This window comes from Lathamus discolor, chromosome Z (assembly GCF_037157495.1).
Source record: "Lathamus discolor isolate bLatDis1 chromosome Z, bLatDis1.hap1, whole genome shotgun sequence".
In the NCBI taxonomy this organism is placed as follows: domain Eukaryota; kingdom Metazoa; phylum Chordata; class Aves; order Psittaciformes; family Psittacidae; genus Lathamus; species Lathamus discolor.
Window position 1 is genome coordinate 68,352,749 of NC_088909.1, and position 27,594 is coordinate 68,380,342.

General features: G+C 34.5%; 1 protein-coding gene across 7 annotated transcripts in view; it reads left to right on the forward strand.

Annotated features, from left to right (window-relative positions):
* AGTPBP1 (ATP/GTP binding carboxypeptidase 1) overlaps positions 1–27,594 on the forward strand; it is a 67,543-nt gene that overhangs the window by 18,432 nt on the left and 21,517 nt on the right. For all 7 annotated transcript variants that reach the window (XR_010608579.1, XM_065661507.1, XM_065661508.1 and 4 more), the window contains 22 exons: positions 1,085–1,215; positions 1,750–1,817; positions 2,225–2,288; positions 2,665–2,811; positions 3,078–3,209; positions 5,107–5,200; positions 6,696–6,733; positions 8,141–8,349; positions 8,796–8,973; positions 11,174–11,268; positions 12,247–12,363; positions 12,966–13,675; positions 17,144–17,227; positions 17,522–17,608; positions 17,698–17,846; positions 19,369–19,456; positions 20,086–20,230; positions 22,532–22,685; positions 23,407–23,587; positions 24,950–25,079; positions 25,398–25,529; positions 27,120–27,296. Coding sequence is in view for 6 of the 7 variants with exons in the window: in XM_065661507.1 (XP_065517579.1) it covers positions 1,085–1,215; positions 1,750–1,817; positions 2,225–2,288; positions 2,665–2,811; positions 3,078–3,209; positions 5,107–5,200; positions 6,696–6,733; positions 8,141–8,349; positions 8,796–8,973; positions 11,174–11,268; positions 12,247–12,363; positions 12,966–13,675; positions 17,144–17,227; positions 17,522–17,608; positions 17,698–17,846; positions 19,369–19,456; positions 20,086–20,230; positions 22,532–22,685; positions 23,407–23,587; positions 24,950–25,079; positions 25,398–25,529; positions 27,120–27,296 (3,310 nt within the window). In the remaining variant the exon portion in view is untranslated. The remainder of the gene's footprint in view (positions 1–1,084; positions 1,216–1,749; positions 1,818–2,224; positions 2,289–2,664; positions 2,812–3,077; positions 3,210–5,106; positions 5,201–6,695; positions 6,734–8,140; positions 8,350–8,795; positions 8,974–11,173; positions 11,269–12,246; positions 12,364–12,965; positions 13,676–17,143; positions 17,228–17,521; positions 17,609–17,697; positions 17,847–19,368; positions 19,457–20,085; positions 20,231–22,531; positions 22,686–23,406; positions 23,588–24,949; positions 25,080–25,397; positions 25,530–27,119; positions 27,297–27,594) is intronic.

Here is a 27,594-nt window from a genome sequence, read left to right on the forward strand (position 1 = left end):
CATTTTTTGTCCAAATCTAAACTAATTATTAGTAGAGTTAACTGTAAGTGTGAAACCATTTCACAGATATAAAATACAAATCAGGGAGAAATAATGCCTCATTGCTATAAACAAAATTGACAGTATTTATAAAACTGATGTTATATACTTTAGTTTTATTGCAGATAGAACAATATATGTGTAAAAATGAATTATTGTAGATTATTGCAGGACACTAATGTTACAAAACTGAAAAGTCAAGGTAGTTAATCCTTGGAAATCGTGATTTCCTTTAGTTAATGACATGGCTATAGTTGAAAAGTTAAATGTTGTCTAAAAAATTACTTTCATGTAGAAATGTGAATCTCAAAACTATTCTTTGTAATTATTGTGATGATCTAAAACTGAAGAACAAATAAACGAATTTAGGCCAACTACTCATTGTTTGTAATCTACCTATCTATGTGGATGTCTGTTTTGAAACTGTCTTATGTTAAAATACATTTTCAAGGGAATATTACGACATTAGGCCAAAATACCCTTATGTTCAAAGTGAATCCAAACTCTGATGATAGCTTTGGGCATGTTCCAAAGTTGGGTTTTTTTCTTCAAAATGATGTTGTTTTTCTTCAACTGGTGGGTGTTGTTTTGCTCACTTAATGAATGATAATCTTTTCTTTCACTTCTAAAACACTGGCCTGAAGAAAAACAATCCTGGGCACTGTTTGTAGTCAATTTTCCTTTGAAGGCAAATCTGATACGGTATCCTGGCACTTAAGGTAAACTTTATAAAATAAAAGTTACTCTAATTGACATAGGTAAACAACATTTTACGTGTATCTGTTACACACTGCAACCAATTTCCCTGTCTGCAGCTGCTTATGGAGGTGGTGGTGTATAGATTTGTTGTTGTATAAATTTAGTCAACTGCAATGCAGGCTTTGCAAAATCTGTAAATTTGCCAAAATTAAGGAGAATTAAGACTGGTTTCCAATAGAGAGAGAATACAAACCCATTCCCCTTACTCTGACAAGCGATTTCTGTTTTTAATTGTTTTTTTTCTGTAATCTGAATGGAAAAATGAGCATAAAAATCTGTCTTGTAGTGTTTCTACTAGTTCTCGGACTATGTCTCTGCTGTCACAGCTGGAGAAGATAAATTTGGGCTCTGTGTTAGGAGAAGCAGACAATGCCAGATATGTTACCTCAAAGATCCTTCATCTGGTTCAGAGTCAAGGTAAGTATCCAAGTTTTGTGGTTTTAGTACTTTTCCTTTTGAGTCTTTCTTCTTGTATTTCTTCCGTGCGGGACTTTTGATTTCTGTTTTTGTTTGGTAAACTTTGTTATCCTGTTTTTGTCACCGATTCTTTGAAGTGGCCGTTCAAGGTCATGTTTAAATGCTGTCTGGTAAAGTATTGGTTACAAATTGTTCTCAAACAGCTATAATGTAAATAATAATAATTCATACGTATGAGAAGTAGAAGTGTCTGGAAGAGAGATTTCTTACATTTTCTTTCATTTACAGTTGGTGTATTTTTTTTTTCTTAGGGCATGACAAGATTATTGAAGAAGTGAAAGCAAAAATCAGTTTTAAAATTACTTAAGTCTTTTACTTCTTTCAGTTTTATATACGTATATGCAGTTTTCAGTAGGCTTTGTTATTTGCACAGTGCAGGTTTCTGATCAATCTGTATATTTCAATTCCCCTCCCCCCCCCCCCCAACTGCAAGCTAGTATACTAAAAGAAAAATGGTCTTTTTCTTGCTGGCAGAGAAAACCAGGAAGGAGATGACTTCTAAGGGCTCCACTGGAATAGAAGTTATCCTGTCAACTCTAGAGGTAAATCCTTTTAATCTATGCGGTTATGGGTTCATAGGAAGTTTTCATTTTACCGCTGGTCTTCATATTATTAAGTATCTTGTTATCCTAGATAGTCTTCAAAATGGGACTGTAATGATTAGGTACAGTCTTTAAGTACTCTTCCTTATGTATAAATATTCTAAGAAATAATATAAATATTCTAAGAAATGATTTGTCAACTATCACTTCTAATTAATACTCCGTACTACAAACCAGATTTTAATTGGTTTTGTCATTAATTCAGGCTACATAGTGGGATGGTTAGCTGGGTGGTTACATTATAAGTTGTTTGATTTAGTGATGGCAACTTCTTTGAGCTTTAGGCATCTAAACCACTGTATTACACTTCTATATTAAGCAAAGAAATCTCTGTGTTTTTATTGCAGAATACAAAAGATCCTCAAACTATTCTAAATATATTGAATATTCTCATAGAGGTAATTTCAGTTGGTAAGTTTTCATTAAGTAGTAATTTGTGATTATATTCCTGTATTCTTCTGTAGACTTTTGGGGTTTTTTGAAAGTTTGGTTTTGTGTTTGTTTTTTGGTTGGTTTTGTTGTCTTTTGATTTTTACTTTTTCCCCTGATCTTTGATAAAGCTGATTTGTATGCAGAATAAAAAGTGCCTAAAAACTGAAGTCACCTTTCAAACAATCAGACAGAAATAATTTATGTTGTTATAAGCCTAAGTCCAGCATGTTCGTGCACAGTGTACTCACATATGAAGAAAATATTGCTGGTTTAAAGACTTCCTAAATGATAACTTTAACTTAGATACTTAATTGTTCTTTGGCTTCAGAAATATCAGCTAAGGTTTAATTCCTAGGTGGTGGTCGGAGGGCAAACATCTTGGTCACTAAAGGAGGGACGCAGATCTTATTGCAGCTGCTTTTGACTGCCAGCAAAGACTCCCCACCAAATGAAGAATTAATGGTGCTTCTTCATACGCTTCTTGCAAAAATTGGTCCGAAAGGTGATAATAATACACTTACATAATATGGCTTACTACTTTACAGGTTTAGTATTGACACTTTAGAGAATTTTCTTTCTGTTATGGTATAAGCATCATCTACTCAGAATTAGTAGAGAAGAGCAATAGGAGTGAAATAGAGGGGAGGAACGAGTGGTGAAAAATAGATGTGCAGCCTTGGCATTATTAGTAGAAGGAATTCACAGTTCATTTAGCTTTTGTTTCTAATCAAAATTAGTGTGATTGATCTTGTGTTTCTTTGATGTCAGACAAAAAGATTGGCATGAAAGCAAGAATTAATGGTGCCCTGAACATATCATTGAATTTAGTGAAGCAGAATTTGCAGAACCACAGACTAATATTGCCATGTCTTCAAGTATTAAGAGTTTACTCAACCAGCTGTAAGTATTGCAGACAATTATTTTCTTTCCCACATGATATAAAATTTTTTATCTAGATATGGTTAAAATGTTGGATCTAAATGTTTGTTTAATGTTAGATGTTTTAATATTTTTTATCTGAGAATTTGCTTTTTATATCATCAAATTGCTTAAATTCTAATAAAAGCTGTGAAGCATGTTTGTACATCTTTTTGTTTGGTCTGTGTGTGTGTGTATATATAGTTTATATAGTTGGCAGGGTTAACAGTGGTATTGGATGTGTTGAATTTTGAGTCATCTAATTTGCATAAATGGTGATGCTTTAAGATCTAAACTAGAAACGCTAACATCGTGCTTGCAAAAGCACTTTGAATTAAATAATGATTATCTTTATTATACATGCTTATGGTTCTTTTGCTTTTCATTATTTCATTCTTGATTGCTAAATTAAATTAGAATTACTGCTAAATTAAAACAGGAGATAGTTTACTTCTTTATTTAATATTTCCTTTATTCCTTGTGTTGAAATTCCCTACTAGTGGACTAATATTCTTCCACAAGAACCTAATTTATTGTTTGGGCAGGCAGCAGGAAGTTGATGAAAGTAATGTAGTTCTTGCTGTATCTCTACTGTCAGATTCTCGTATTTTGTTTGAGTTCTAAAAGGCTGTTAAACCTCTTAAAAATTGTGAGAAATTGAAAACATAACCCCATTCCTCCAAGAGATTTGATTTGATGATCTATAAGTGATGTTTTCAGGACATTCATATAAGCACCTAGAATTCATAAAGTCCAAATACTTGCAAAATGTGAAAGACTTAATTCTGTTGGGCTGTCAAATAATGAGCTAATATGGTTCAAAATTAAAAAGTTTAAAACTAATAGTTACATAGTTTAGCTGAAAACTTGCTTCATCCTGAAAATGGGAGATTGAACTGAGTCTCTAATTTAGATTCTGCTTAGATCAATTGTATATTTCTGTATTTCCCATTCATTCTAAGCAGAAAAAAGGTTGGTGTTTATTACATTCTGGTGTTTATTTTGTTTAAATTTTGTTTACAATTTTGTGTGCAGTTACTACCAGAATAGAGTTCTAACTTTTCTTAGGTATCAGTAGTGTGATGCTGTTTATGATGATGAAATTGCTACTTGGGTTCAAGTACTAAATTCTACAGTATAACAACATTCTTGTTATGTTGAAATCAATTTTTAGTTGCTCTCTCTGTATTTTGTTTGGAGTGCATATTCCTAATCTCAGTTGGGAATTGAATTTCTGTGCCTGTTTCAGCAGTTTGTATTTTCAGTGAGCGTTTGGCTTCAGCCATATGTACATCCAGTGTCCATTTCTTGAACATAAGTTTTGGGTGGCTGTTTTTTTGTTTTTGTGTTGTGGTTTTTTTTTTTTCCCCGGAGAACATATATACATAACATGCAGCTCAGGAAATCTTGTATATATTGCCATTTCTAAATTTTACAGCGAACACTTGGCTTTCAAATCCGGGTGGACATACCTGTTTTATCACTATACAGAAGGATGATAGCAAGTCATAAAACTCAATAGACTTGAAATTGAAGAAACCCTGCTGTCTTGATAAACTGTGAGATATTTTGGAAGAAAATACATTTTATGATATATCTTAATAACAAAGAATGCAGAAGCGTGAGATGGAATATTTACATAATTTTATGTGTAAAGTAATAATTTTTTTTCTTCCTTTCCAAGTTTTATCAGGATTGGATTGTCACACTAATTATGTTCAGAGTAGTGTCTGCTTGTCATGATATGTCTTCAAGCACAAACATGTCTAACATTTTTGTGCTTCAGAATTAACTCGCATGTATTTTAGCTTAAGTAGATGGGTTTTTCCTTTTGCCTTTCTTATACTGTCTTAAAATGGATTGTTTTTAACTCTTCCAGCTGTAAATGCAGTGTCCTTGGGAAAGAATGGAGTTGTAGAACTGATGTTTAAGATCATTGGCCCTTTTAGTAAAAAGAACACTAGCCTTATGAAGTAAGTAAGGTCTCTTTAATATAATATATAGAAAAATAGTAGATATGTTTCAAAACTTGTAAATGAAAAATAATATTAGAGAAATCAAATTTCATTTGTATTTGAAAGTTAAAGGGAGTTTAGAGGGAGAACCACAAATCTAATAGTTTAACTTTACCCAATAGAATAACACAAAATATTTGAATTTCTAGTTACAGTACTGGTAAAATAATGTAAGTGTTGCTTTTTGTCTATCATGTTCCTGCATGGAAACTGTATAATAGTAATCCCCAGATCAGGACAAATGGGTCAAGACAGTCCCTTCATTTTTCAATTTGTTGAATTGGCTGCCATATCTCCTTTGTGTTTTTAGAGTGAGACTATCTATTTTATTTTGTAATACAATTTTCCTTTTGTTTTACTTCAAAGCAATTCTAGACTCTCAGAGCAAAACCATAAAACAGAATAGGAATATCTACAATATCTGTCATTTGGCTATTGTGTTAAAAAAAAAAAAATAACCCAACAACCAAAAACAATCAAAAAAAATCATTGTGTATCTTAATGTGGTGATTTTAATTTCCCCTGCCTCCTCCCCCATTTTGATGGGTTTTTTTTTGTTGGGTTAGGTTTTTGGGTTTTTTTAAGAATTTAAGGTAAAAATAGATAAGTGGATAGCCCTTTTGTTATACACTACCACCTTTTTGAATTATGTAACTGGATTTTTTTATCTTGTTAGCAAAATAATACTCTTACATGGTTCATATTCTAACTTCACTACAAATAAAAATTAGTGCTATGTTACATGAATCTAGTATTTGTGATCACTGGAGTGTCTTTTTAAAAAAGTGCCCTGTGCCTTTAAGCTCCAGCTAAAATTAGGCATATGAACTTATTATTCCATGATGTAAGTAATCATGATATCCTTGTTTACAGGCTTCGCACATCTGATTTTAGACTATCTGTGCAAACTGGGTAAAAATAAGTATATATGTTTTCAAGTTGTGCAACTTGATTTAATTGAGGCAAGATCTTTGTGTACAAGAAAAATCTTATACTGACAATCTTGTAGTACAGGCTGATGAGCATTACTCTTCAATATATTCACGAAGTGCCAGTTTTCACCTACGATTTTCTAAAATAATGTCCTTTGCTGTGTGGAAGTACTTCTGCTGCTGCTGCATAAAGACATGATTTTCAGAAGTATCTCATCCACTGAGTATTGTTCATAAACATTACACTGTCATGGTGTTTTTTTGCAAGGGCTCAAAGCTTGTACAGACATTGCATTGATATTTTTAAATTTCACCATTAAATTTCAGTAATAGCAGAAATGCATGATGTTGTAGTGAAATCAGATTTTAAAAGCAAAGTCTGTGATACAGTGCAACCCAGAAAAGGTGAGGTTAGGTGCTAAATAAATATATTAGAAGTAAATATTTTGTACAGCTTTACAGTGTTGCTGATTAAGCTTACTGGTTGGTTGCTGTTTTGACTTTTCTTGTTATGTTGACAGGGTTGCTTTAGACACACTTGCTGCATTGCTAAAATCAAGTAAGTGAATACAAGAAACTGTCTAGTTGAGATAAATATATGTGTATGTATTTATATATATATATATATATATATATGCAGAGCAAAACTAATATTAAATCTGTGGCCAAAAGAAAATCAAGGCTATGAAATTTAGAAATAAGGCCACAATTTTATCTGCAGTCCCTGGTGCTCTAATATTTGTGTGTTATATACACATATGTTTAAAAATCAGTTACTGTTTCTTCAGTTATGCAGCAGAAAGCCAGCGCTGATTCTGCAGAACTGATCTGGATATAAGGTGGCGAAACAGCCTCTTACAGTCACTGACCTCTTCAGTGCCTTTCAGTAACAGATACTTATAGCTTAACTCCTGTGCATCATCTTTATAACATCTGTCTGAAAATATCTGTTGGATGGCAGGGGAAAATACAGGGTTTCTTCAGGTACCTTTCTGAGTAGTTAGGTCTTGGGTCCTAATGACAAGTCTGTCAGTGATGCTCATGAAGTGGAACTAAGGGTAAAAGAGCAACAGTCTTTTCCCAGACATTATCTGTCTCGGCTGGCAGCAAGGGATCCTGACAAATGTCATCTCGGCAGATTTTGTACCAGCATTGTAACTGTCAGGGATTAAAATATCTTTCTCTCCAAATAGTTGTATAAGAGCTACAGCATTCCTAATTTTAGTGGATAAGAACTGATGTGTGATCAGATTTGCAGAAAGCCATTTCAGACAAATGATACTAAAATTCTGTACTGATTATTACAGAGTGCTGAGTTTTCTCATGTTTGATCAGTCTGATACCTTGGTTTTACAGATTTGTGTATTTACTAGTTTTGGACTGTCTTCTTGGGAAATTTAGGGAAAGAAATGCTTCCTAATTATTGTCAGTATTCTGTTGTGTGAATTGGCAGTTAAATTTTAATGTTAGGGAAAGAAAATAAATTTATTTTGAGGTCTTACTCGGTCCTGAGGGATTCTGACATTGTAACTTCCTGCACTTTATACAAGTAAATCTTTTCATCAAACCACTAATCTCTGGTGTGAGAGAACCAGTTGTCATACTGGTTATGCAGTATTTTGGGTAGAGGTATTTTGATTTTATCAAATATGAACTTTATGAATTGTAAGTGTTAAGACATTTGTTTCAAATCTTGTATCTACACCATCTGTGTGGACAAGTATGCTAAGAAAATATATTATTCTGAAGAAAGTAGGGTAGACTACTGACCTCATTTATTCAGTAATTTCTGTTTAGGTTGATGTAAAACTGCTAAGCATGACTAAAATACTAGTTTAAATGAAACAATTCAGTTACTTGGGTAAAAAGAATAATTTTGATTTGAATTTTGATTTTGTTTGAAAGTAATATTGAAGTCATTAAGCAATTTTTAATTTTCTTTCCTTTTTTTTTCTTTTTAATAAAGAAACAAATGCCAGGAGAGCAGTAGACAGAGGATACGTGCAGGTGCTTTTAACGATTTATGTTGATTGGCACCGTCATGATAGTCGACACAGATATATGCTGATCCGTAAAGGTGTTTTACAGTGCATTAAAAGTGTTACAAACATCAAATTGGGAAGAAAAGCATTCATTGATGCCAATGGGATGAAAATTCTTTATAACACCTCACAAGTAAGTTCATCTGAGTTGGATTGTTGTGGTGTTGTTTTTGCCTCCTTGACTTAAGAAACAGATCCTTACCTCACATGTGGCATAGTTCTTTTATTATATTCATGGTCATACCTGATTATGGGGTTAAGGATTATTTTCTGTACTTGACTAAAGTGGAATAAAAGAGTAGAGAATTAGATTAATATTTGCTATTATTTGGCTGTGACTATCCCTGGGAGGGGCTGTCAATCTCAATTTTTAAAACTGTCTTTTAATTTTGAAGTCAAGATTTTAAAAATATGAATTTGAGCTGATTGAAATTCTTTTAGCCTTCAAAGAAGATATTAGTAAAAATTATTGTAAACGAAGTACTGTAAGTGAATTCTAGAAATCTGTAAAACAAATGTAGTTTCACTATTAGTTTGAGAGATTCTTTTCTCTTTTCTTCATTATTTTCCTGTTAATAGGAGTGCCTTGCAGTGAGAACTCTTGATCCCCTTGTGAACACATCCAGCCTAATAATGAGAAAATGTTTTCCTAAAAACCGTCTTCCATTGCCAACTATTAAAAGTGCTTTCCATTTCCAACTCCCAGTTATTCCTGCCAGTGGTCCTGTGGCTCAGCTGTACAATTTGCCTCCTGATGGTATGGTAATTTTGTAATATTTTGTCTTTGAGTATGTCTAACATTGTTTTATGTAAGGTGGAATCAGTCGCAGTTATTGGTGTTTTCCACTAAAACGTGGACCCTGACACTCTTCCCAGACAGCAAGGGGTCTGTGGCTGTTAGTGTGGAGCGCCAATTTCTAATTTTAAGTTTTAACAGATGAAAATTTTGTCCACATGTATGTGGTTGTGTTTCTGAGAGATAAAAAATATAACAGGAACAAAAATGTGATTTTTCATCAAACTCTGAAGTGTAGGTTGTAAATACTAACCTACAAACTTAAATGGACTCTCTTTTTAACTCGCTTATCTGATACGTTCTCCCATGTGATCTGTAATGTAGTGTACATTCCAATTTTTTAGGCATGTATATTCCTTGATTTCTTTCTGTTAGTCTGATAAATTGGATGTGGTGAGTTTTGATTAACATGTGCTGTTTTAAAGCATTGTTTTTTGGTTTATCATGGTTATTCCTCCATTTGTATGATGCAAAAAGTAGAGCTGCTTTCTTCAATGGTTGCAGCCTCTTAGGCAACACTTGTCTGCAAAACATTTGTATGCTGCTTTGTATGAAATAGATTCATCCATTTTTGGGCACCTTTCAATATTTTTGGATAATTAATGTTTAATGCCTTTTCAGATATGGTGAAACAGCTTGGTACCTGGATAAGCAACTGATGAAGTTGCAGTCAGAAAGTTACTCTAAAATAAAGAGGCAAAGTCAGACTTTTTGATATTTTCTTATTCTCAATATTTCCTGAAACAAATGTGGGTAAGTCTGAAAGAAGACAGCTTTCTGACTGAGTCTGGCTCAATTCAAATGGGTCAGACTCAAACTGCAGGAATTTAGAGTTTGTTTTGTCTTCAAAGTAGAAAATGGATTTAGAAGTGTGCTCCAAAATTCAATGGAAATTAAGCCTCCGTTTAGTACAGTATTTTCTTTATATTCTATAGTATCTCTTTTGAAGTAGACTACTGATAGTTTGGGTTTTTTCAATAGGTTTGTTATCTGTCAAAAAAGAAATGAAAAACCTAAGGAAACAGGATATGTAGGATTTTTTTTTTTAGGGGAAACTTATGTACCAGAAGACGTAGTATGTTAGGATGGGTACTGCTCTGAGTTCATTGAAAGTATAATGTTATATAATCAGCATTGTAAAAGCAAAATGTGTAATTGTGAATACACGAGAATATCAGCATAATTTGTGAACATCCAAGTGAGCCTTATACTGACAACCAGCAAATTTCCTGCATGAAAAACAGTCTCAGAAAACATAATAAAAAAACCCCAGCATTCAAACTGCATGGGCTTTCTAGAAGAAGCTAAAATCTGTCACTAGCAAGCAGAATATCTGCCAGAACAACCAGTTAATGGCCACTTTCACATATTAGGGTGTTAGTTCAATTTTCATTTTTTATTGTTAAAGAAAGAGGAAATCCTAGGTCCTTCAATGTACGCGGTCTCTAATTCAAGTAGAAATTAGTCATTAGTGTGCAAATAGTTTCACATGTATAAAAAAATAACATCTTGCTGTATGTTTTGGGGGTAAAATTTAGTTCCCAACAGGTCATACTAAGCAGCTGTAGTGATGACTGTCCTTGAGTGTTTTCCTTAGTAGGCCCCATTTAAGCAAGACAAAAAAGGTGAAGAGGGTGCTTTGTTCCACTGTTCTCTGATACTAGGTCCATACCAGCTAGTATGATTAAAAGCTTCAAAGACATCAATTATTTTTGGATGTGGTCATTATTACTAACTTTGGGGAAAGATGTGAGAGCAATCTCATTCTGTGCTGTCCTCAAGACATACTGAGATATTCTTGGCACATCCACATTGTAAAGTATTTCTAATGGCTATCTCCTGACTTGCTGAGGTGGGATTTTTTGGGTGTTAGATTTTTTTTGGTTTTTTGTTTTGCTTGTTTAAACCAGAGATCTTTGTTTTCACTGAAAACTGTATGGAAATGTAATAAATTGAGTCTGCACTATTGTCAAACAAGTGAGTTGGTTTTGTTTGTAAATCTGGTAATAGTAATTAATATTTACTCATTGTTTTTCACATTGTTTTTTTTCAAGTGGTAAATAAAAAAAAAAAAAGAAAATAAACCCGGAAGACAGAAATTTTTTAAAACATATGTAGGGGATTAAGTGTATAATTTGCCTTGAAACTTTTTCTGTCACAGTGGACGATGTAGTAGATGAAAGTGATGATAATGATGATGCAGAAACAGAATCGGAAATGGAAACTGAAAATGATGATAAGGACCGACATTTCAAGGTTGGTATGAGAAAAAATTAACAGGCAAAAATCAGGCATAAATTTTTATTATTTTTTTTTAAATTGCTTGAATCATGCATACAGCTATGTTTTCAGTGTTCAAATGACATTGAGGAAGTTTTCAGGGCAGCTTCTAAAAAAGGTTCCCGAAACTTAAGAAAGGTGTATGTTTCTTGAAAATATCAGCATTTATTGTTCAGATTGTTTCAAGATTTTTACCAAACCGGTTTGCTTCACACTTGGTATGACTGGAGTACAGTGGAACAGAACTGCAAACTCTTAGCAGTATTCTTTTTACGACTTCTGTTTCTCTCAGCCTGATCTTCCCACCTAAGCTGCTCAGTATGTAGTAGTAGTTTTCCATCAGTCTGTACTGGGATTGACTAGGTAAGTGTTTTATCAAGGTAATATTGAAGTTCATCCAACTGTAGAGGTAGAGTCCAGACCTTGCACTGTTGTATCGCTTTGGAAAGTCTGTGATGCTGGTCAGGACATTAAAGGACATTTGGTCAGAACTACCTTATTCTGTATTTTTATGCTGCATACACACAGGAGTTAATTGAATTGTCTGTCCATGAACTGGAATGGCAAATTATATTCAAGGTTGTCAGGAGCCCTTATTAAGGGAATATCTTCTACAGAAGCGCTTACTCCTTTGACACTGCAGTCAGATGAAATCTCCACATATGAGGCTGCAGTAGTTTGATTATCATGTAGTTTGATGTCCGTGTTTAATACATTTGGATGACAGCAAGAAAATGGAGATGTTTGTAACAGTTCTGTTGAAATAGAAGCTTTGGTGTGCTAATGAAACTTAGCTGCTTAAACCTTCATGGTGAAAAGTGCAGTTCAGCTAGTTTTAAAAGAGTGATACTCAACTTTTAAAGCATGGCTATGTCAGAAGTAGAGGTAAATATAATTATTTTAGAAGTTTATTAATTTTGGATGCAAGATTAATTTATTCTGGTGCTCTTTCAGAATGATGATATTGAGACTGATATTAATAAACTGAAACCTAGACAGGAATTGGGAAGACCCTTAGAAGAACTGAAAATGTATGAACGATTCTTTCCAGAACTTTCAGAAAACTTTCAGGTAAAGTATATGATTCCCAGGACATTCCTCATCATGATGGGTTGTCTCTGGAATACACTTTGACATTATTTTTTTGGGTAGATAGTTCCTCTAGCCAAAAAATAAGAGTCTGCATATGAGAGTGCTAAAAAGTTATTTAGTTAAATGTTACTGGTTACTTTAATCTGAATGAGAAGGGGACTGTGGGCAGATACAAAGGGAAACTTTTCTGATGTCTAATTACGGCAAACAGCAGAAAGTAACAAAGGACGTAGGATTTTGACAAAGATTCATTGTATTAGGTATTTCCATAAATGCTGTGCACCTCTTTAAAGTAGTTGGCTAAAATATCTGTAAAATTGTATTGAGTTGATAATTTGATATTGATGAACTACTTGTTTGTCACTTTGACACTCTCTTCTTGTAAAAGTTGAAACTTCATTGCTATGTTTTTGTAAGTTTAAAATATAATAGCTGTCATTTTTTAAATTACACTTATTTGGGCTATTGCAAAGCATATCTCAGAAATGATGAAAGAGGCTTCTGATACAAATGAAACTTTAGGAATGGCTTACTTTCTTTTTTTTTAATAGTTTTATTTTTTTTTTCTTTTATTTTTCAAGGAATGTGACTTAATTTCCAAGGAACCAAAGCCTTTTATACCTGGTGCAAATCTGAGTGGACCTATTGTTGTTCCTACAGCAGGAGAGGAGTACTCTGCTGAAACAAAATCGTCAACAAAAGGAGTTGCTTTGAAGGAGAGCAATCCTGTATTGACAGAGGAATACAATAGAAGGCCAGCCTTTCTGGAACTACCAAAGAAAGATAGTATCAAAGACAGCAGTTTACATCAGCTAAATGATCAAAGAAACCTATCTCCATCATGCCAGTGTCTAAGCCAAGAAATTGTGAAAGGCTTAGACAGAATGAGTTTGCAGAGCAGTGCAAAAAATGATCAGTATTACAGTACAGCATGTGTAATAACGAAGGAAAGCAAAACTAGCCTTACCACACTTGCTTGTAGTAACCCTTGTGAACACGTTTCACCCTGTGGAAGTAGCCTCTTTGAAGGATCATCTGTCCACCTGGGAAAACTCTGCTGCACTGGAGTGGATTCAGAGGAGGAGGATTCCAGATCTAGTTCATCAGGGGAACAAGTTATTCTTGAAGTTTCTGATGTATCACCAGTTCATGACTGTGATCTTTATATTGAAATGGTAAAAACGACGAAGTCTATTCCTGAATACTCAGAAGTGGCCTATCCAGATTATTTTGGCCATATTCCACCCCCATTTAAGGAGCCTATTCTGGAAAGGCTATATGGGGTGCAGAGGTGAGTTACCGCACTCATTTTGTTGTTGTTGTTGTTGTTCTTTTGAGAAACGGCCTTTAGGGTAAGATTAACAGGCACATATATAATGTTTACTTTGGCATCTAAATTTACTTCTAGTGAAAAGCAGTTTGGGGGTAGGTGGGTGGGCATTGGTCAGTGCAGAGCCATAAACAAGAGCACAATCTGATTCTATAATTGTTAATTCTGTAATTCAGTTTCAATACCAAGTTTATAGTCTCCCTTTCTGCCTTCTCATTATTCCCATTTAAGTTTTGCAGTATATAAAAGAACAAAACAACACACAAAAAACCCGGGCAAACAAACCAAATAACCTACCTGAATGCTCTCTTCAGGTCTTAACACAGATATGTCAGTAGTTTAAAGATATTTTAGCTTTTCTCTTTGCTAACAAAGCTGCCTTTCAGAAAACTGTGGTGGGAAGAATTAAGAAATAAATACACTTACATGTTTGTTTTTAGTGTTTGCAGTATAACAGATTTTAGAGGTAACAAAGGATGAGGATGCAGTTCGTGTTAGGTCCTGCAGAATGACACGCAATAAATACAGAATGAAAAATAAAACAAACCACAAAAAACAATGCATCGACGCACTCACTTCTTTCTTCACTAAGAGTGAAGATGGTGGAGGGTGATGTGACTGTTAAGAATAATTTGCAGAGATAGTGGGAAGAGCTGGCTCATATGCACAGTAAGATCTGAAAAAAAAATTAACATGTTAGCAGAACACATAGAAGTAGGTATGAGACCTTACCACTTGCTTAATTATTAGATTGAATGCCTTCAGCTTCATAAATTTAACCAATTTTATGAGATTCTTCATATTTATGTTTAGTATTAAAGTGATTAAGAGATGAAGTGTCTTTAGGTTTTCTAGTTAAAATCCTCCAGGTGTTTCACATGTGTCATAAAAAAGTGATCTTTCTATTGAAATGACCAAATGATGAAACATTAGTGATATAATAAGTATACCATTACTAGAAAGTGCCATTCATTGTTGTCAGAGAAGAATCCTCCCTATAAGCTTATTTTTTAGAAAGATTCTGATACAGACAAGAGATAGCTTTGAAACAGAAATCACCTAAGAACTGCATTTTAAGAAAATCTTGCAAATTGTCATGATGGTTTTGTAGTACTTAATAATTCTGAATCTTCCTGAGTAAAACTGAGCGAAGCCAGATAGAATTTGGCATTCTGATGCTCGTTCTTCTTAGATGTAAAGCACTGTATTAATTCTCACTTTTAACCACAACCCATGAGTGTTTATACATAAAGCTGATTTCTAAACCATGAAGGTAATTCTGGGGTATATTTTATTTTAACTTGAAAATCTCTTATTTTTGTTGTATCTTCTGTGTTGAAAGTAACTTTTTTAGGTCTTGCATGAAACAAGAATGAAATATCAGGTAATATTGCTAAACTTTAATAAAAAATCCTGCATCACCTTTTTAAGGTATGCTGTTCCGAGAATTCAGTTTTCTACAAGTGACTCAGTCTCCTTACTGCAATATGAGAAATTTCTGAGAATGGAACCTGTTTAGAAAGGGCTTAATCTTTTTAGGAATTTATAGTTTCTAGGAAGGTGGTGAAAATTAATTTGGTAGGGGACATGCAGAAGCTTTTCAGTCTTTGACAAAGCTGTGTCCAAACTTTTGGCATTCAGTGGGATTTGTGTTCTCTTTAATGTAAGCAGTTAGTTTTTCAGCTAAGTCTTCTTTAGAAAACAAATGGTTGTCTTAGTACATCCTTGTAATTCAAAAAAAAAAGGTTGAGGAGGGCTGAGGTGGGACATTTGTGGGTTTTCTTTATACTTTTGTTAGATGTGATGTGGGATTTTTTTTTTTTTTTTACATATTTTTTTTTTTTAGTCTTCTGATATGCTTGGAGTTGCAATGTTTTTGAATTTGTGCCTTGGAGTGCCTTGTTTTTTTTTCATTTACATTTAGTAACATGTAATTTTCACAAAATGTCTCACCCAATTATTATTGTTTGAAAAAAGTCATAGAGAATGACTGAAGTGTTTTAAATTATTCTGCCTTTTAGGGAAGAAAATTATAAGTTTGGGTTTTAATTCCTACTTTTTTCTATTCCTGAAGTTTTAGGTTGTTTTTTGCTCTACACTTTAATTTTTTCTCTAATCATCTGACACTTAGAAGTGATTACCAGTTAAATCAGGATCCAGAGAGGACTAATCTATAAACAGAGAGCTCCACATCAGAACCAGTGGGTGGTGGGGGTTTTTTACTTTTTTTTTTCATTTAATTATCTGAAATAGCTTCTCTTTCATCTTGATTTTTGGAACCTGAAAATGTCAGCTACTGCTTTTCCTTTTCATGTGCATCTTGAATACCATTTCTTTTATTTTGTCTACACTGATTATTACTATGGGTTTTGAATGCCTGATATTAATGGATTTTGTCTTGACAAAACTCTTGGGATGATAGGTAGTATTATGACCACTTAGAGCTGAGGCACACTGTGATCTACGGAGTTCTGTAAGATCAAGTGCAAGATCAAAAATCTTTAGTTCTGCCCTGAGCAGAACCTGATCAGATAGATTGCAGTGAGTCAGCCTCTACAATTTTGTCAATACATGAGACTTATGACTTTTTTTTTTTTTTTTCAGTTTTAATTTAATAAGAGGCACTGGAGTTATGCACTTACCTTCTTTTTATCATTTGTTAACAATGTTTATTTTAATTAAATAGAGAATTTTCAGCCTGAATGTACTTTACTACTCTGTTCTTGTATTATTCATTGTTAATCTGCCTCCTTTTCTTCTTATTGCAGGTGCTGTGCAAGCTTTTCCACACAGCTCTGCCACTATATTTCATTCTTGAACTGCAACACATTCTTGCTTTTCCACACCAGGACCTAGATACTGCCAGTTGTGCAATGGTTTTATGATCTGGATAAACATACACCTGACATTTGGCTGACATCACCAAATTCACTCTTACTTGTTACCTAGTCGATAAATGAACCTAGATCTCCAGAGGTGAAAAGCTAGTGCACTAACACACTCACTGTACAACCTACTCTAAAACTCTTTAATTTTAGTTATGGTAGGACTCATTTAAGTTACTAATGTTATAAAGTGTTGTCCTTGATTAAAGCATTAACATAAGTAATGTTTGAGTAATTTGTGCTTCTACTGTAGAGTATGAAGTGGCGCATTTTTCTGCATAAGATAAAACCCATTGTGTGCATGAAAACTCAGTTCCCTCATGTACAAATAGTGGACTCAGTCAGCTGTGAATGCAGGTGTTTAAACTTAAGAACACTTACAGTTTGTGCACATAAGTGGGGGTGATGCTGCGATCTCTCTGAAAATCTGTCTCACTATCTTCATATCAACTTTGTAGTTTTCATCGTTGTATGCGGCAGTTCCTCTTTTGTAGTTGGAAACAGTATTAAACAATTTAAGTGAGCACTCTGCTTGATATTGTAGGACAAAAATATCTCAAGATATTGAAAGACTGATTCATCAAAATGACATTATAGACAGAGTTGTTTATGACCTTGATAATTTGAGGTAAGTTTTTTACCATTCTGAAAACAATATTCAGTGAATATACTAAGCCTGTTCTACTTTCTCTGTGATATGATTTGTAATATTTAAAGCAGTACTGTTATGATGGACTTCAGTGAATGTTTAATCTAATGTAACAGTGTTTCTGCTATCCAGGCTGTATTTAGAGGAAGGTTCAAAATAATTTCTGAATTACCTAGTGAAGGCTAAAATAAACTTAATGAGTTTGGGGTTTTTTTAATATTTTTTTCATTTAAATTTGTTCATTTTGGTCCCTTTTCTTTTTTTTGCTTACAGTTGTTTGGTACCAGAGGAAGCAGATGTTTTGAAGTTTAATTCCAAATTTGAATCTGGAAACCTGCGCAAAGTTATTCAGATCAGAAAGTAAGATATTTCAACTTTTTTTTTCCACATAGAAGGCTTTTTATTTCTGCTTCTTAAAAAAAGATTTATTTGGTTTTGTTAATCTTTAGAAACGAATATGATCTAATTCTGAACTCGGATATAAATAGCAATCATTATCATCAGTGGTTTTACTTTGAAGTCAGTGGAATGAAAACTGGCATTGGTTACCGGTTTAACATCATCAACTGTGAAAAGTCAAACAGTCAGTTTAACTACGGTAAGATACATTTCCCATACTTTGAGAAGAAATATACAGAAAAATATCTGTATTAGACAGCTCAGCTGTTTCCTTCCCTCTGCCCTGAGATCAGCAGTATATTCATGTTGTCAGATCAGATTCTTTTTTAAAGCATTACTAGAAAATGTTTCAACAAGTTTCAGTTGAAAAGAAAAGAAGTATCTTAAAACAATTGCTCTCTGTTTTTAAAATGAAGTTTGCTTGTAAGGGAGACAAAAGCAGAAGAAAATTCCTGGTGGCTGCAACTGAAATTTGTCCTAAGACCATTCATTAGGTGGTGGGGGAGAGGGCGGTAGATACCAAAGCCTGTTGATCTACACAGGCACAAGAAGAATGACAGCTGTCATCATTAATCCCTTTCTGAATAGAGGTATATTTTCAGATGTGAAAGTAATTGGAGATATTCTCAAACTGTATTGTCTCATTGATTGGAAGAGAGGCACATTATTTGAGAAGGGAAAGTAAGTCTCCTTTGAAATGCAGGGCACCGTATGTGACTCTTGCAGTCTCCAGCAAGTAGTGCTTGCTGCTTGTAACTCATGTGAAAGTACTGTCTTACTGGATATGCCTGTCTTCTACTTTGTCTGGGGGTTGTGTGTATGTGTCATTCAGCTTAAAACTATTTGGTTCACAATTTTTTTTTTTTTCTCTGGATTTCCTAGTATTTCTTTTTTTTAAGAGGAAGAGGAGGAGAAGCTCCCCTCTCCCCACCCCCAATCTCAAACTATTGGAACAGAGTAACACCATATTCTTCTTTGTCACAACTGTGCAATTCACATTGATAAAATCCAAGTATACCTGGCAGTTTGGCTAGTAATAAGATGTTTTTACGTTATTGGCTAATTTTCATCACTTGGATCTTCATTCATATGTTGCATAAACTTACTTGATAGTTACTTTTGGTTTTGTTTAAGTACACAATCAGTAAATGGATTTGACTAACCAGTAAATAATGTTCAATTAATATGTATTATTTCCTACTCTAACTTCATATTAATAATTCACTTTAAATATATTCTCAAAAAACTACAAACTTTAAAGAGTTAATTTTTTAAGAAATACATAATTGTCCTGAAACATCAGTTATTTTCCAGCTATCCAGATGAATGGATAGTATCAACTTTTTATATTCTCTTTGAAAGTTTTTGGTAATGGTGAGGTGGATGGAGTGGGACCCAAGACTTCTTGTAGATTACTATTCATGCTAATGACAGCTTTCATTTAAACATTCGATTTTTGTCTGCTGTGGGTCGGATTCCTTTTTTCTTCCTTTAATTTATTATTTTCTGAAAATTAGGATGTTATGAGGGAAGAGGGGGGGGAAATATTTTGTGAACTGATTGAAAGAGTATACAATACCCAGTCATTCATGAAATATACTCTGATAGTGAGTAAATCAGTATAGGTAGTTTGGAAACTCACAGTGTTGATGTGGTCTATTACTGCCAAGATCTTGATGTTTAGTGTTATGTGTTAAAGTGACATGTAATTTTTCTTCAAGGTATGCAGCCCCTCATGTATTCTGTTCAAGAAGCATTAAATTCTCGACCATGTTGGACTCGTGTTGGGACAGATATTTGTTACTATAAGTAAGTACACCAATCAAACACGCAGCAAACACTGAAGATTAATATGAGGTACAATTTTTAAGGAGAAATGCTTGCTTCCAAGTTTGATGATTCTATTTTAGTAGTTCTGTTGAGAGGAGAGTTTTCTTGAATTACTACTGGGAACAACATAAGTGATCAAAATACATAGGGTCTTATTTTGTTAGCATAATACTAATATTTAAGCTGATAATCTTTTATACTTCTGTTAGAGATTGCTTAGTGTTTAGAGAAGATTTTAAGAGATTGTATATGTGCATGCTTACTTGGAATCTTAATAGTGACTTCCAGTAATATGGATCACATGCTTATGATTAGGCTTCTACATTCTGTGTTGCAATCATTGTACACCAATCCTGGAACACAGGATGAGCTAGTATATCATATCCATGCATTACCCTTCTTGGTCAGTATGAATTGATGTGTGTCACTGCTATAATAAAAATCTTTACAAAGAGTGGTAGCCAGTGTTTTTAACCTGGATGTACAGAGAAGAAAAATACAATCACTAAAAATATTCCTGGCTCTTAAAACATGTATTCGGGAAGAATTGCTAATAAGAAAAAACCAAAAATATTCTGATGCGTTTGTTAACTTCATTTTACTCTTAGGAATCACTTTTCAAGAAGTTCAATTGCTGCTGGAGGTCAGAAAGGAAAATCTTATTACACAATTACATTCACAGTGACTTTCCAACATAAAGATGATGTCTGCTACTTTGCTTACCATTATCCGTATACATACTCAACTTTAAAGGTAAGAAGTTTATGATCTGTAACACAGAAAAATATTTGTACTTTGGGGCAATGTGAAACGTAAGCATTCATGAGTGAATTATTCTTATTTATTTTTATAAAGGTCAAAATCCTCTTTAAAATTGAGAATTTTCATAAAATGAGAGTGTTTATGCTGGTGAAGAGTACAGGTTATTTTAAAGAACAGTCCTTGGAAAAATAAAATTGATGCTTGCAGGCTAAATAGACTTTCTGGGAATTGTAATTCATAATTGACTGGAAACAGTGCTAATTGGATGAAGCATTTATGTTTTGGTCAAATGACTCATATCCTGCTGTTCTACACATACCTTTTTATAACTGACCTATCCAAGTTACTATATTTAAGACAATTAGAGACATTTTTAGGTTAATGAATTGGCAAGAGTTTTGAAGCTTTTGGCACTAAGCGAAACTCTTGGCTTGAATGTCTGTTGGTTCTTTCTGTTGCAGCAGTAAAAGTGAACTTGGTAATTCAGAGGCCAGTGTGCAAGAGCACTGAATGGAGGTTTTTATTAAACCATGCTTTCTTTTGGAAGTGGTACTTGTTAAGAGATGTTATAAAAGGCTGCCTTCAGCAGCTCTGGGGCCTGGCAGTTCCTTCTGCCTGGTTGCTGGAGCCCAGCCAAGGGACCTGGGAGTCTCTGTCCCACGCTGGTAGACACAACTGCTGCTTTCCTGTTTGCTTGTAAGTTCAACCACTAGTGGTCTTTGTGTCCCAAACTGAGAGACAGACACACACACACTTGAACCTCCCTCAGCCTCCAGCATGGCTGGCTACACAAACTGGCACAGACGAGGTGCTGCCTTCAACTGCACCTGTGTGTGAGCCTACCAGGGCTTGCTTAACACCCAAGTCCCTTTCAACTCTCCAGCTGGTAATGATTGCTGTTTGCTACTAAAAGTACACATCCACCCTCTCTCTAGAATCACAAGCACAGGCACATTTGTGGATGACTGGCATTGCTCATCCATGCCAAATCGTTGCCTGAATCTGTCTCTCTTAACCTGCTGCTCAGGCCTCCAACTGGCCTGATGCTCAGTATCAAACAGATGTCTGCACTTGCACACTCGTCTCATATGGACTCCACACTTGTGGTTCCCCTCAGATGCCAGCATGGACTGTCTGCCCACTTGATACCCCTGCCTCCACCTATGGCCGCACAGTCATAGTCCACCTTGAAGTTTATTAGCAAATTGCGCATGCACCCCTTCTGCACAGTAGCTTTGGAGAAGGAGCATATGATTGCTTCTGTCCCCAGCAGCTGGCATCAGGCACACTGGCTTGTAACCCATGTCCTTACTCTAGGTGCTGGCACTGAGACACTTCCCTTGTTTCACTTGTCCTTCTCAACCTAGTAGCTAATTTTTGGAGGACACACTGTTCTTGCCGCAGTGGCTGGACACCAAGACCCTTACCCACTCCAGTTCATGACACTGAGGCACCGTCTTGCTTTTGCTGACACTGCAGACTGAAAGGTGCCTACATGGCCTACAGCTTCAGCTGCTGGCACCAGCTCTGCTTACCAAAAGTAGCTGGCACTTTGGACACAAAGTCTGTGTTGCTCACAGAGATGCTCCCAAGAGGTGTGGCTTCTCCAGCTACTGATGCTGAGATATTTGCTCGCTCCAGTTGCTAATCCAAAACCCGCTTGCACCTGTCTTGTTCCGCCTACTCCCCGTAGCACTTGCGTACACAGAGTATAGTGAGGCTGCACAGAGATATAACCAAGGGCAGACTGCAAGGATTAAGTGCATAAGTTTTTGTGTAGTCCCACAGGCCTCCCTTGAATGTCTCTAGTCCTTATGTTCTTGTTTCCTCTTTGTCCCTTGTGTGTCTCTCTTCAAGGCTTTGCCTGTAGATTTTTAATGGGCCTTCAGTTAGAGACTTGAGACTTTGGTCTTTGCTATTATTTCTCTTATGTCTTGTCTACCAGGATTGTTTCTGTTCCTGTTTGTTGCTTCTGCCATTACTTATTATCCTTATTATTTCAGTAAAAAACTGAGAAGTCCCTGACCAGATAACCTTAATGAAGCAGAGGTTCTTACCTTCCACATACCCTTATGGTATTATTTGGTAGAAAATAAAGTACTCTCTGTGCCTTCATCTTCCTCAAAGCAGTTGGAGAAATAGATTTTATAAAGACAAGAGATGTAGAGAATGATATTTCATAGTCAAATTTATGATCAAACTTTAGAACAACAAAAAGAAAGATTGATGGAATACGTTGTGATATGTGACTGCAAAAGATTTCAAGTATTTTTTCATTTTTTTGGGATGAAGATGCATCTTCAGAAGCTTGAATCTATGCACAACCCGCAACAGATATATTTTCGACAGGATGTTCTCTGTGAGACTCTAGCTGGCAACAGTTGTCCATTAGTCACTATTACAGCCATGCCAGAGTCTAATTACTATGAACATATCTGTCAGTTCAGTAAGTATGATTCTTATTTCTCATCAACTGAAAATAATGTAAAACTAGCTCTGCATGAAAGAAAAAGTAATATTAATTGTTGTGCATCATAAAGTAAGTTTAATGAATTACATTGAATTTAGGAATGTTAATATTCAGGATTTACTTTGTATTTAATATTTATTTTTGGTAGTCAAGTAAGGATATTTATATCTGGATATTTAAGAATATATATATTCATGCATTTTACATCAATTGCTACATTTGTCAGACAACACTTCTTGGAAAAGAATACCTGATTTCTGAGTAACTTTCTTCTCCAAATGCTCAGGTTATTTGCCTGTCAAAAAATCTTTCACAAAGCCAATATCTAAGCTACTGCAATTTTAAGTAAGCTTCAGTTATGACAGCATTCCTGCTTTGTTCCTTCAGCTCACTATTTTTGTTGGCTATTGGAAAAATGATCGAAGTCGTCATATCATAATTGCCAGCTCAAACTAGTTGCGGCTATATGACTGTATGATTGAATTTAAAATTCCATTGTGAAAGTTCTGTGATTAGCAGTCCATATAACAATATTCTGGCAAGCTCTATCAATAATACTGATTCTTAATAATACTCAACTGCCAAATACTGTATTTTGCATTGTGATAAGTGACTGACTATTGCCTCTTTTTTCAAATAACAAATTGTTTACTTAGGCTGAATATTTTTTTGCAACATCTGTGCATACTTCTTGTAGGGAATCGTCCTTATGTTTTTCTATCTGCTCGTGTACATCCTGGAGAGACTAATGCAAGCTGGGTTATGAAGGGAACGCTGGAATACCTTATGAGCAATAATCCAAGTGCCCAATGTTTACGAGAATCTTATATTTTCAAAATTATTCCCATGCTCAATCCAGATGGTGTCATCAATGGAAAGTAAGCAAGAGTTTACTCACAAATATGTATCTGTACTACTAAGTCTTTGCTTCTGTTATTAAAAAAAGTAAATAAAAAAAAATCCAACCTAATCCCAGAAACACACAAATAAAATACTTATTATAAAAAAGTCTACACTTACAAAATTCTAGGACATTTCAGTTTTTTGCTTTTTAAAGACAGATGCATTGCTCAGTGAATTTCAGTTTTATAAAAGGTATTTTCAGTTGTTCATGGATGATAACAATTTCTATGTGTTTTTACATGGAATTTTAATTGTCTCTGAATTACAATCTTTATATGTAGAGTGCTACATGATAGCACAGCTGCTTTTAGGAAAAGCAAAACAAGTTCATGGTTCTCATGAAAAATAGTAGTTCTTGTATCTGAGCTTTTTATGTAATTTTGCTTTTTAAAATTTTAGTATTTAGAAGTCTGCTACAGAAATAGCTGTTGTCAAATGTTATTAAAAGGGATAAAGTTAATAGGTGCACAAGAGAAAGGGTAAGAGTATCCTGCTTTAAAGTTATTAATAGGAGTTCTTTGACCTTTCCTAATGAACTCAAGGGATATTTCAGAACGTTTTGATACCACTGTGAGTTCCTTCTCACCTAGTTATGGATAGTCTTCTAAAACGTTTTATGAACAAAATAAAAAAAAATAAACCAATTAGTAGAACCATGTATTTAAATATGTAAAAAACATGTATATAACATAACACCTGGAATTAAGTCGTTCAGCATGCAAATAAAATTTTTTCATACAGGGAAAATGAAATCTGTCCCAGCACACACAGTCTTAAGATGAATGAATGTACTGAAGATGACTGCCTGAACATGAATTTCTACAACTTTAAAATTTCTTGCTGATCGTTGACTGAATGAAGAGATGATGTTTATTTGCTTGCTGGGTTTTTTGTTTGGTTGGTGGGTTTTTTGGTTTTTTGCTTTTGTTTTTCTCACAGCTACTTCTCTCTTAACAACTTCATGTTTCAAGTCTTACATTTCTGGTTGACACTAGTATTTATATTACAGAAATCAAAACACCAGAACTGTAAAGATTTGAAATTACTGATTATGAGCTAGCATTTAAATAGAATCAGAAGTCAAGTTTCAACAGCAATTCAGAAATATTACAATTGACTTCATATAAGAAGCTACTTCTAATTTATTTTTAGGGGTTTTTTTTTATTACATAACTTAAACCCCAAACATTATTAGGCATGTTCGAAAACTGGTTTGTTTCTTACCAGACTCTCCCAAAGAAGCAGTGATGACAAGGAAAACTTGAGGTGGGGGGAGGCTTATTGAAAAGTATGATAATACAGACTACATCATTTGTTTTTCCACCCCCCTGCAATAGCCACCGTTGCTCTTTAAGTGGAGAAGATTTAAACAGACAGTGGCAAAATCCAAATCCAGATCTGCATCCTACTATTTACCATGCTAAAGGGTTACTTCAGTATCTGGCTGCTATAAAACGTTTACCTTTGGTGAGTATATGTGTGTAAACAATTCTGAATCTCTTTAACCTTATTTGTGTAGCTAGTCTGTAAACTAAATATTTTAATATGGTCTTGTAAGCTGCGTCACACTCAAATTTGTCTTGGAGACCTGGTCTTCTGCAAATCTTTAGATCTAGGTCTATTTCCTTTGCTCAATTAATCCTGTTTTTTGTCTTAATACACAGTTAATTATATAAGAAGCTGTGTAATAGTATAAAAAAACTTCTTTTATTTGTTCTTCTCTTGCTTTTATAAAATACTAATTCCAAATGCCTTGGCTTTATTTTGCTAAATGATTTATTCTAGGTCTATTGTGATTATCATGGTCACTCTCGTAAGAAGAATGTATTTATGTATGGCTGCAGTATCAAAGAGACAATGTGGCACACTAATGTTAATGCTGCTGCTTGTGACCTGATGGAAGACCCTTGTTACAGGGTAAGTTTGCATTTGTATCTTTTTTCACTTGGCATGAATTTGGAATGTGCTTTACAAATAACTTGCATTTACAAATAACTTTTCCCAATATTATTGTGTACACAGTGACTTTATAGCATAAGCAGACTTACTTAGAATGATCTCTTTTTAGCTCGTAAGTGTACTTGGAAGTATTTTGAGAGCTTTAAACACTGTATATTGCTATAACTAGGGATTTAATATTAGTAGGGTGCTTCATTTTCGGGGGTCTTTGTACCAATATGTGGAGTTTTTTTTTGTTGTTTGCTTTTTTGTTTTTTGTTTTTTTTTTTTTTTATGGTCATTGTTACCATTATAGTAAATCTATGGAAAGTATGTTTCTGTGCATTTGTAACTAGTGGATAAGAAGATCATTTATGCATGGTGAAGAATATACTAGCAACAGGAAAACAAAATACTGGATTGCTCTGAGAAGGACTTAATTTTGTGTATGGAAATAGGGAAGTTCCTCTTATAAATAGGTGTAATTAAGCCATGTACCCCTAATATATATACATAATAAAACAACATCCACTACATTGTATAAGCTTCAAAAAATTCCAAAATTTAAAGAATGTGTTACCGCTGTCGTCTGTCCCGTAGAACTCCACTGCCGCCTTGTGGCAATTGTAAACCTGTGCGTCCTAATTGTAAAACCTAATGCGTCCAAAATCCTTTTTTTGGAAGATCCAAAGTTAAGCTTGGAAAGTGTGAAAATACACGTTAAAATGTAAAAGCTATTGCTCTTCAATTTTTTTTTGGTGTGATTTCCTGGGTGCTGAGTCTGTTGCTGTTCTACTTCTCAACACTTCCGCCTGCACTACCACAGCACACAGAAGACAATAGTCAGTAAGAGTTCTGAGAAAAAGCCTTTTGGGTTTCAAAAACACGTATTGAAATGTTTGGGCAAGCTTATGCTGATAATATGCTACTGAAATAGAAAATTCAAAGTAGTCATGTGCTTTGGCTTAACTGATACAGATAAGAGCTGGAAAGGATGAAATATTTAGCATTACATACATACCTACATTTGCTTAACTGTTTCTTTGGATTTTTCCAAAGCTGGATTTGTTACATTGAACTTCGATTCGAATTCTTGAAGTTAAATATGCACCTAGTCCTTTGCTAAATGTGAATGAATATTATGTATTAATAACATACTGCCTGTCTTATGTCTGCAAATTGGATTGTTGAAGCAGTCTAAAAATTTAATTAATTATGTGGAATATGAAGTACACTTAATTTGGAAAAAGTTATCTGGGTGAATTTTGAGGAGATGGTCATCACCTGAATTGTTTTATATCCTGATTCTTACCCACATGACTAACAGTAAGTTTCAGTGACTGAGTCTGAAAAAGATTATTTTAGTAAGTAGGAAGTGGCAGAACTGTTGTCACTTGAACACCCTGGACATTGAAAGCTTCAGATGGAGAAATGTTTTTATTTTTGTCTTCTTAATTTAAATTGCAGCAAAATTTTCTGATAGCAATTTGTGATTGAGTATTACCCTCACCCCTGCTTTCATAAGTGGAATAAAAGAATCGTTGTGTATTTTAAATTGCTGTCCTGCAGGTACTCCCCAAGATCCTGAGTCAAACTGCCCCAGCTTTCTGCATGGGCAGCTGCAGCTTTGTAGTGGAAAAGTCCAAGGAATCAACAGCACGAGTTGTTGTCTGGAGAGAGATAGGAGTACAAAGGAGCTACACAATGGAAAGCACTTTATGTGGATGTGACCAGGGCAAATATAAGGTAAGAAAGTGTATCAGCTACACTTGTCTTGCTTTATAATTTCTTTCGTTTGGATTGGTATCTTGTTCTGTAACCCTGCTTGCTTGCTTTAAGCTTCTAAAGCTCTTCTAAGGTCTGTGTACTCTAATGTTGGAATGAAATGACATAATGTATAATATTACAGGTTGCATAATAGTCTTCATCTGTCACATAACCATCCTCGACCCCATGTGTTGTGCTTATTGGCTGTTTTAACAAGATTAATATTAATTATGGCTTGTAGCACATAAGTATTTCATGTAGTTAAAAAATCTGAACA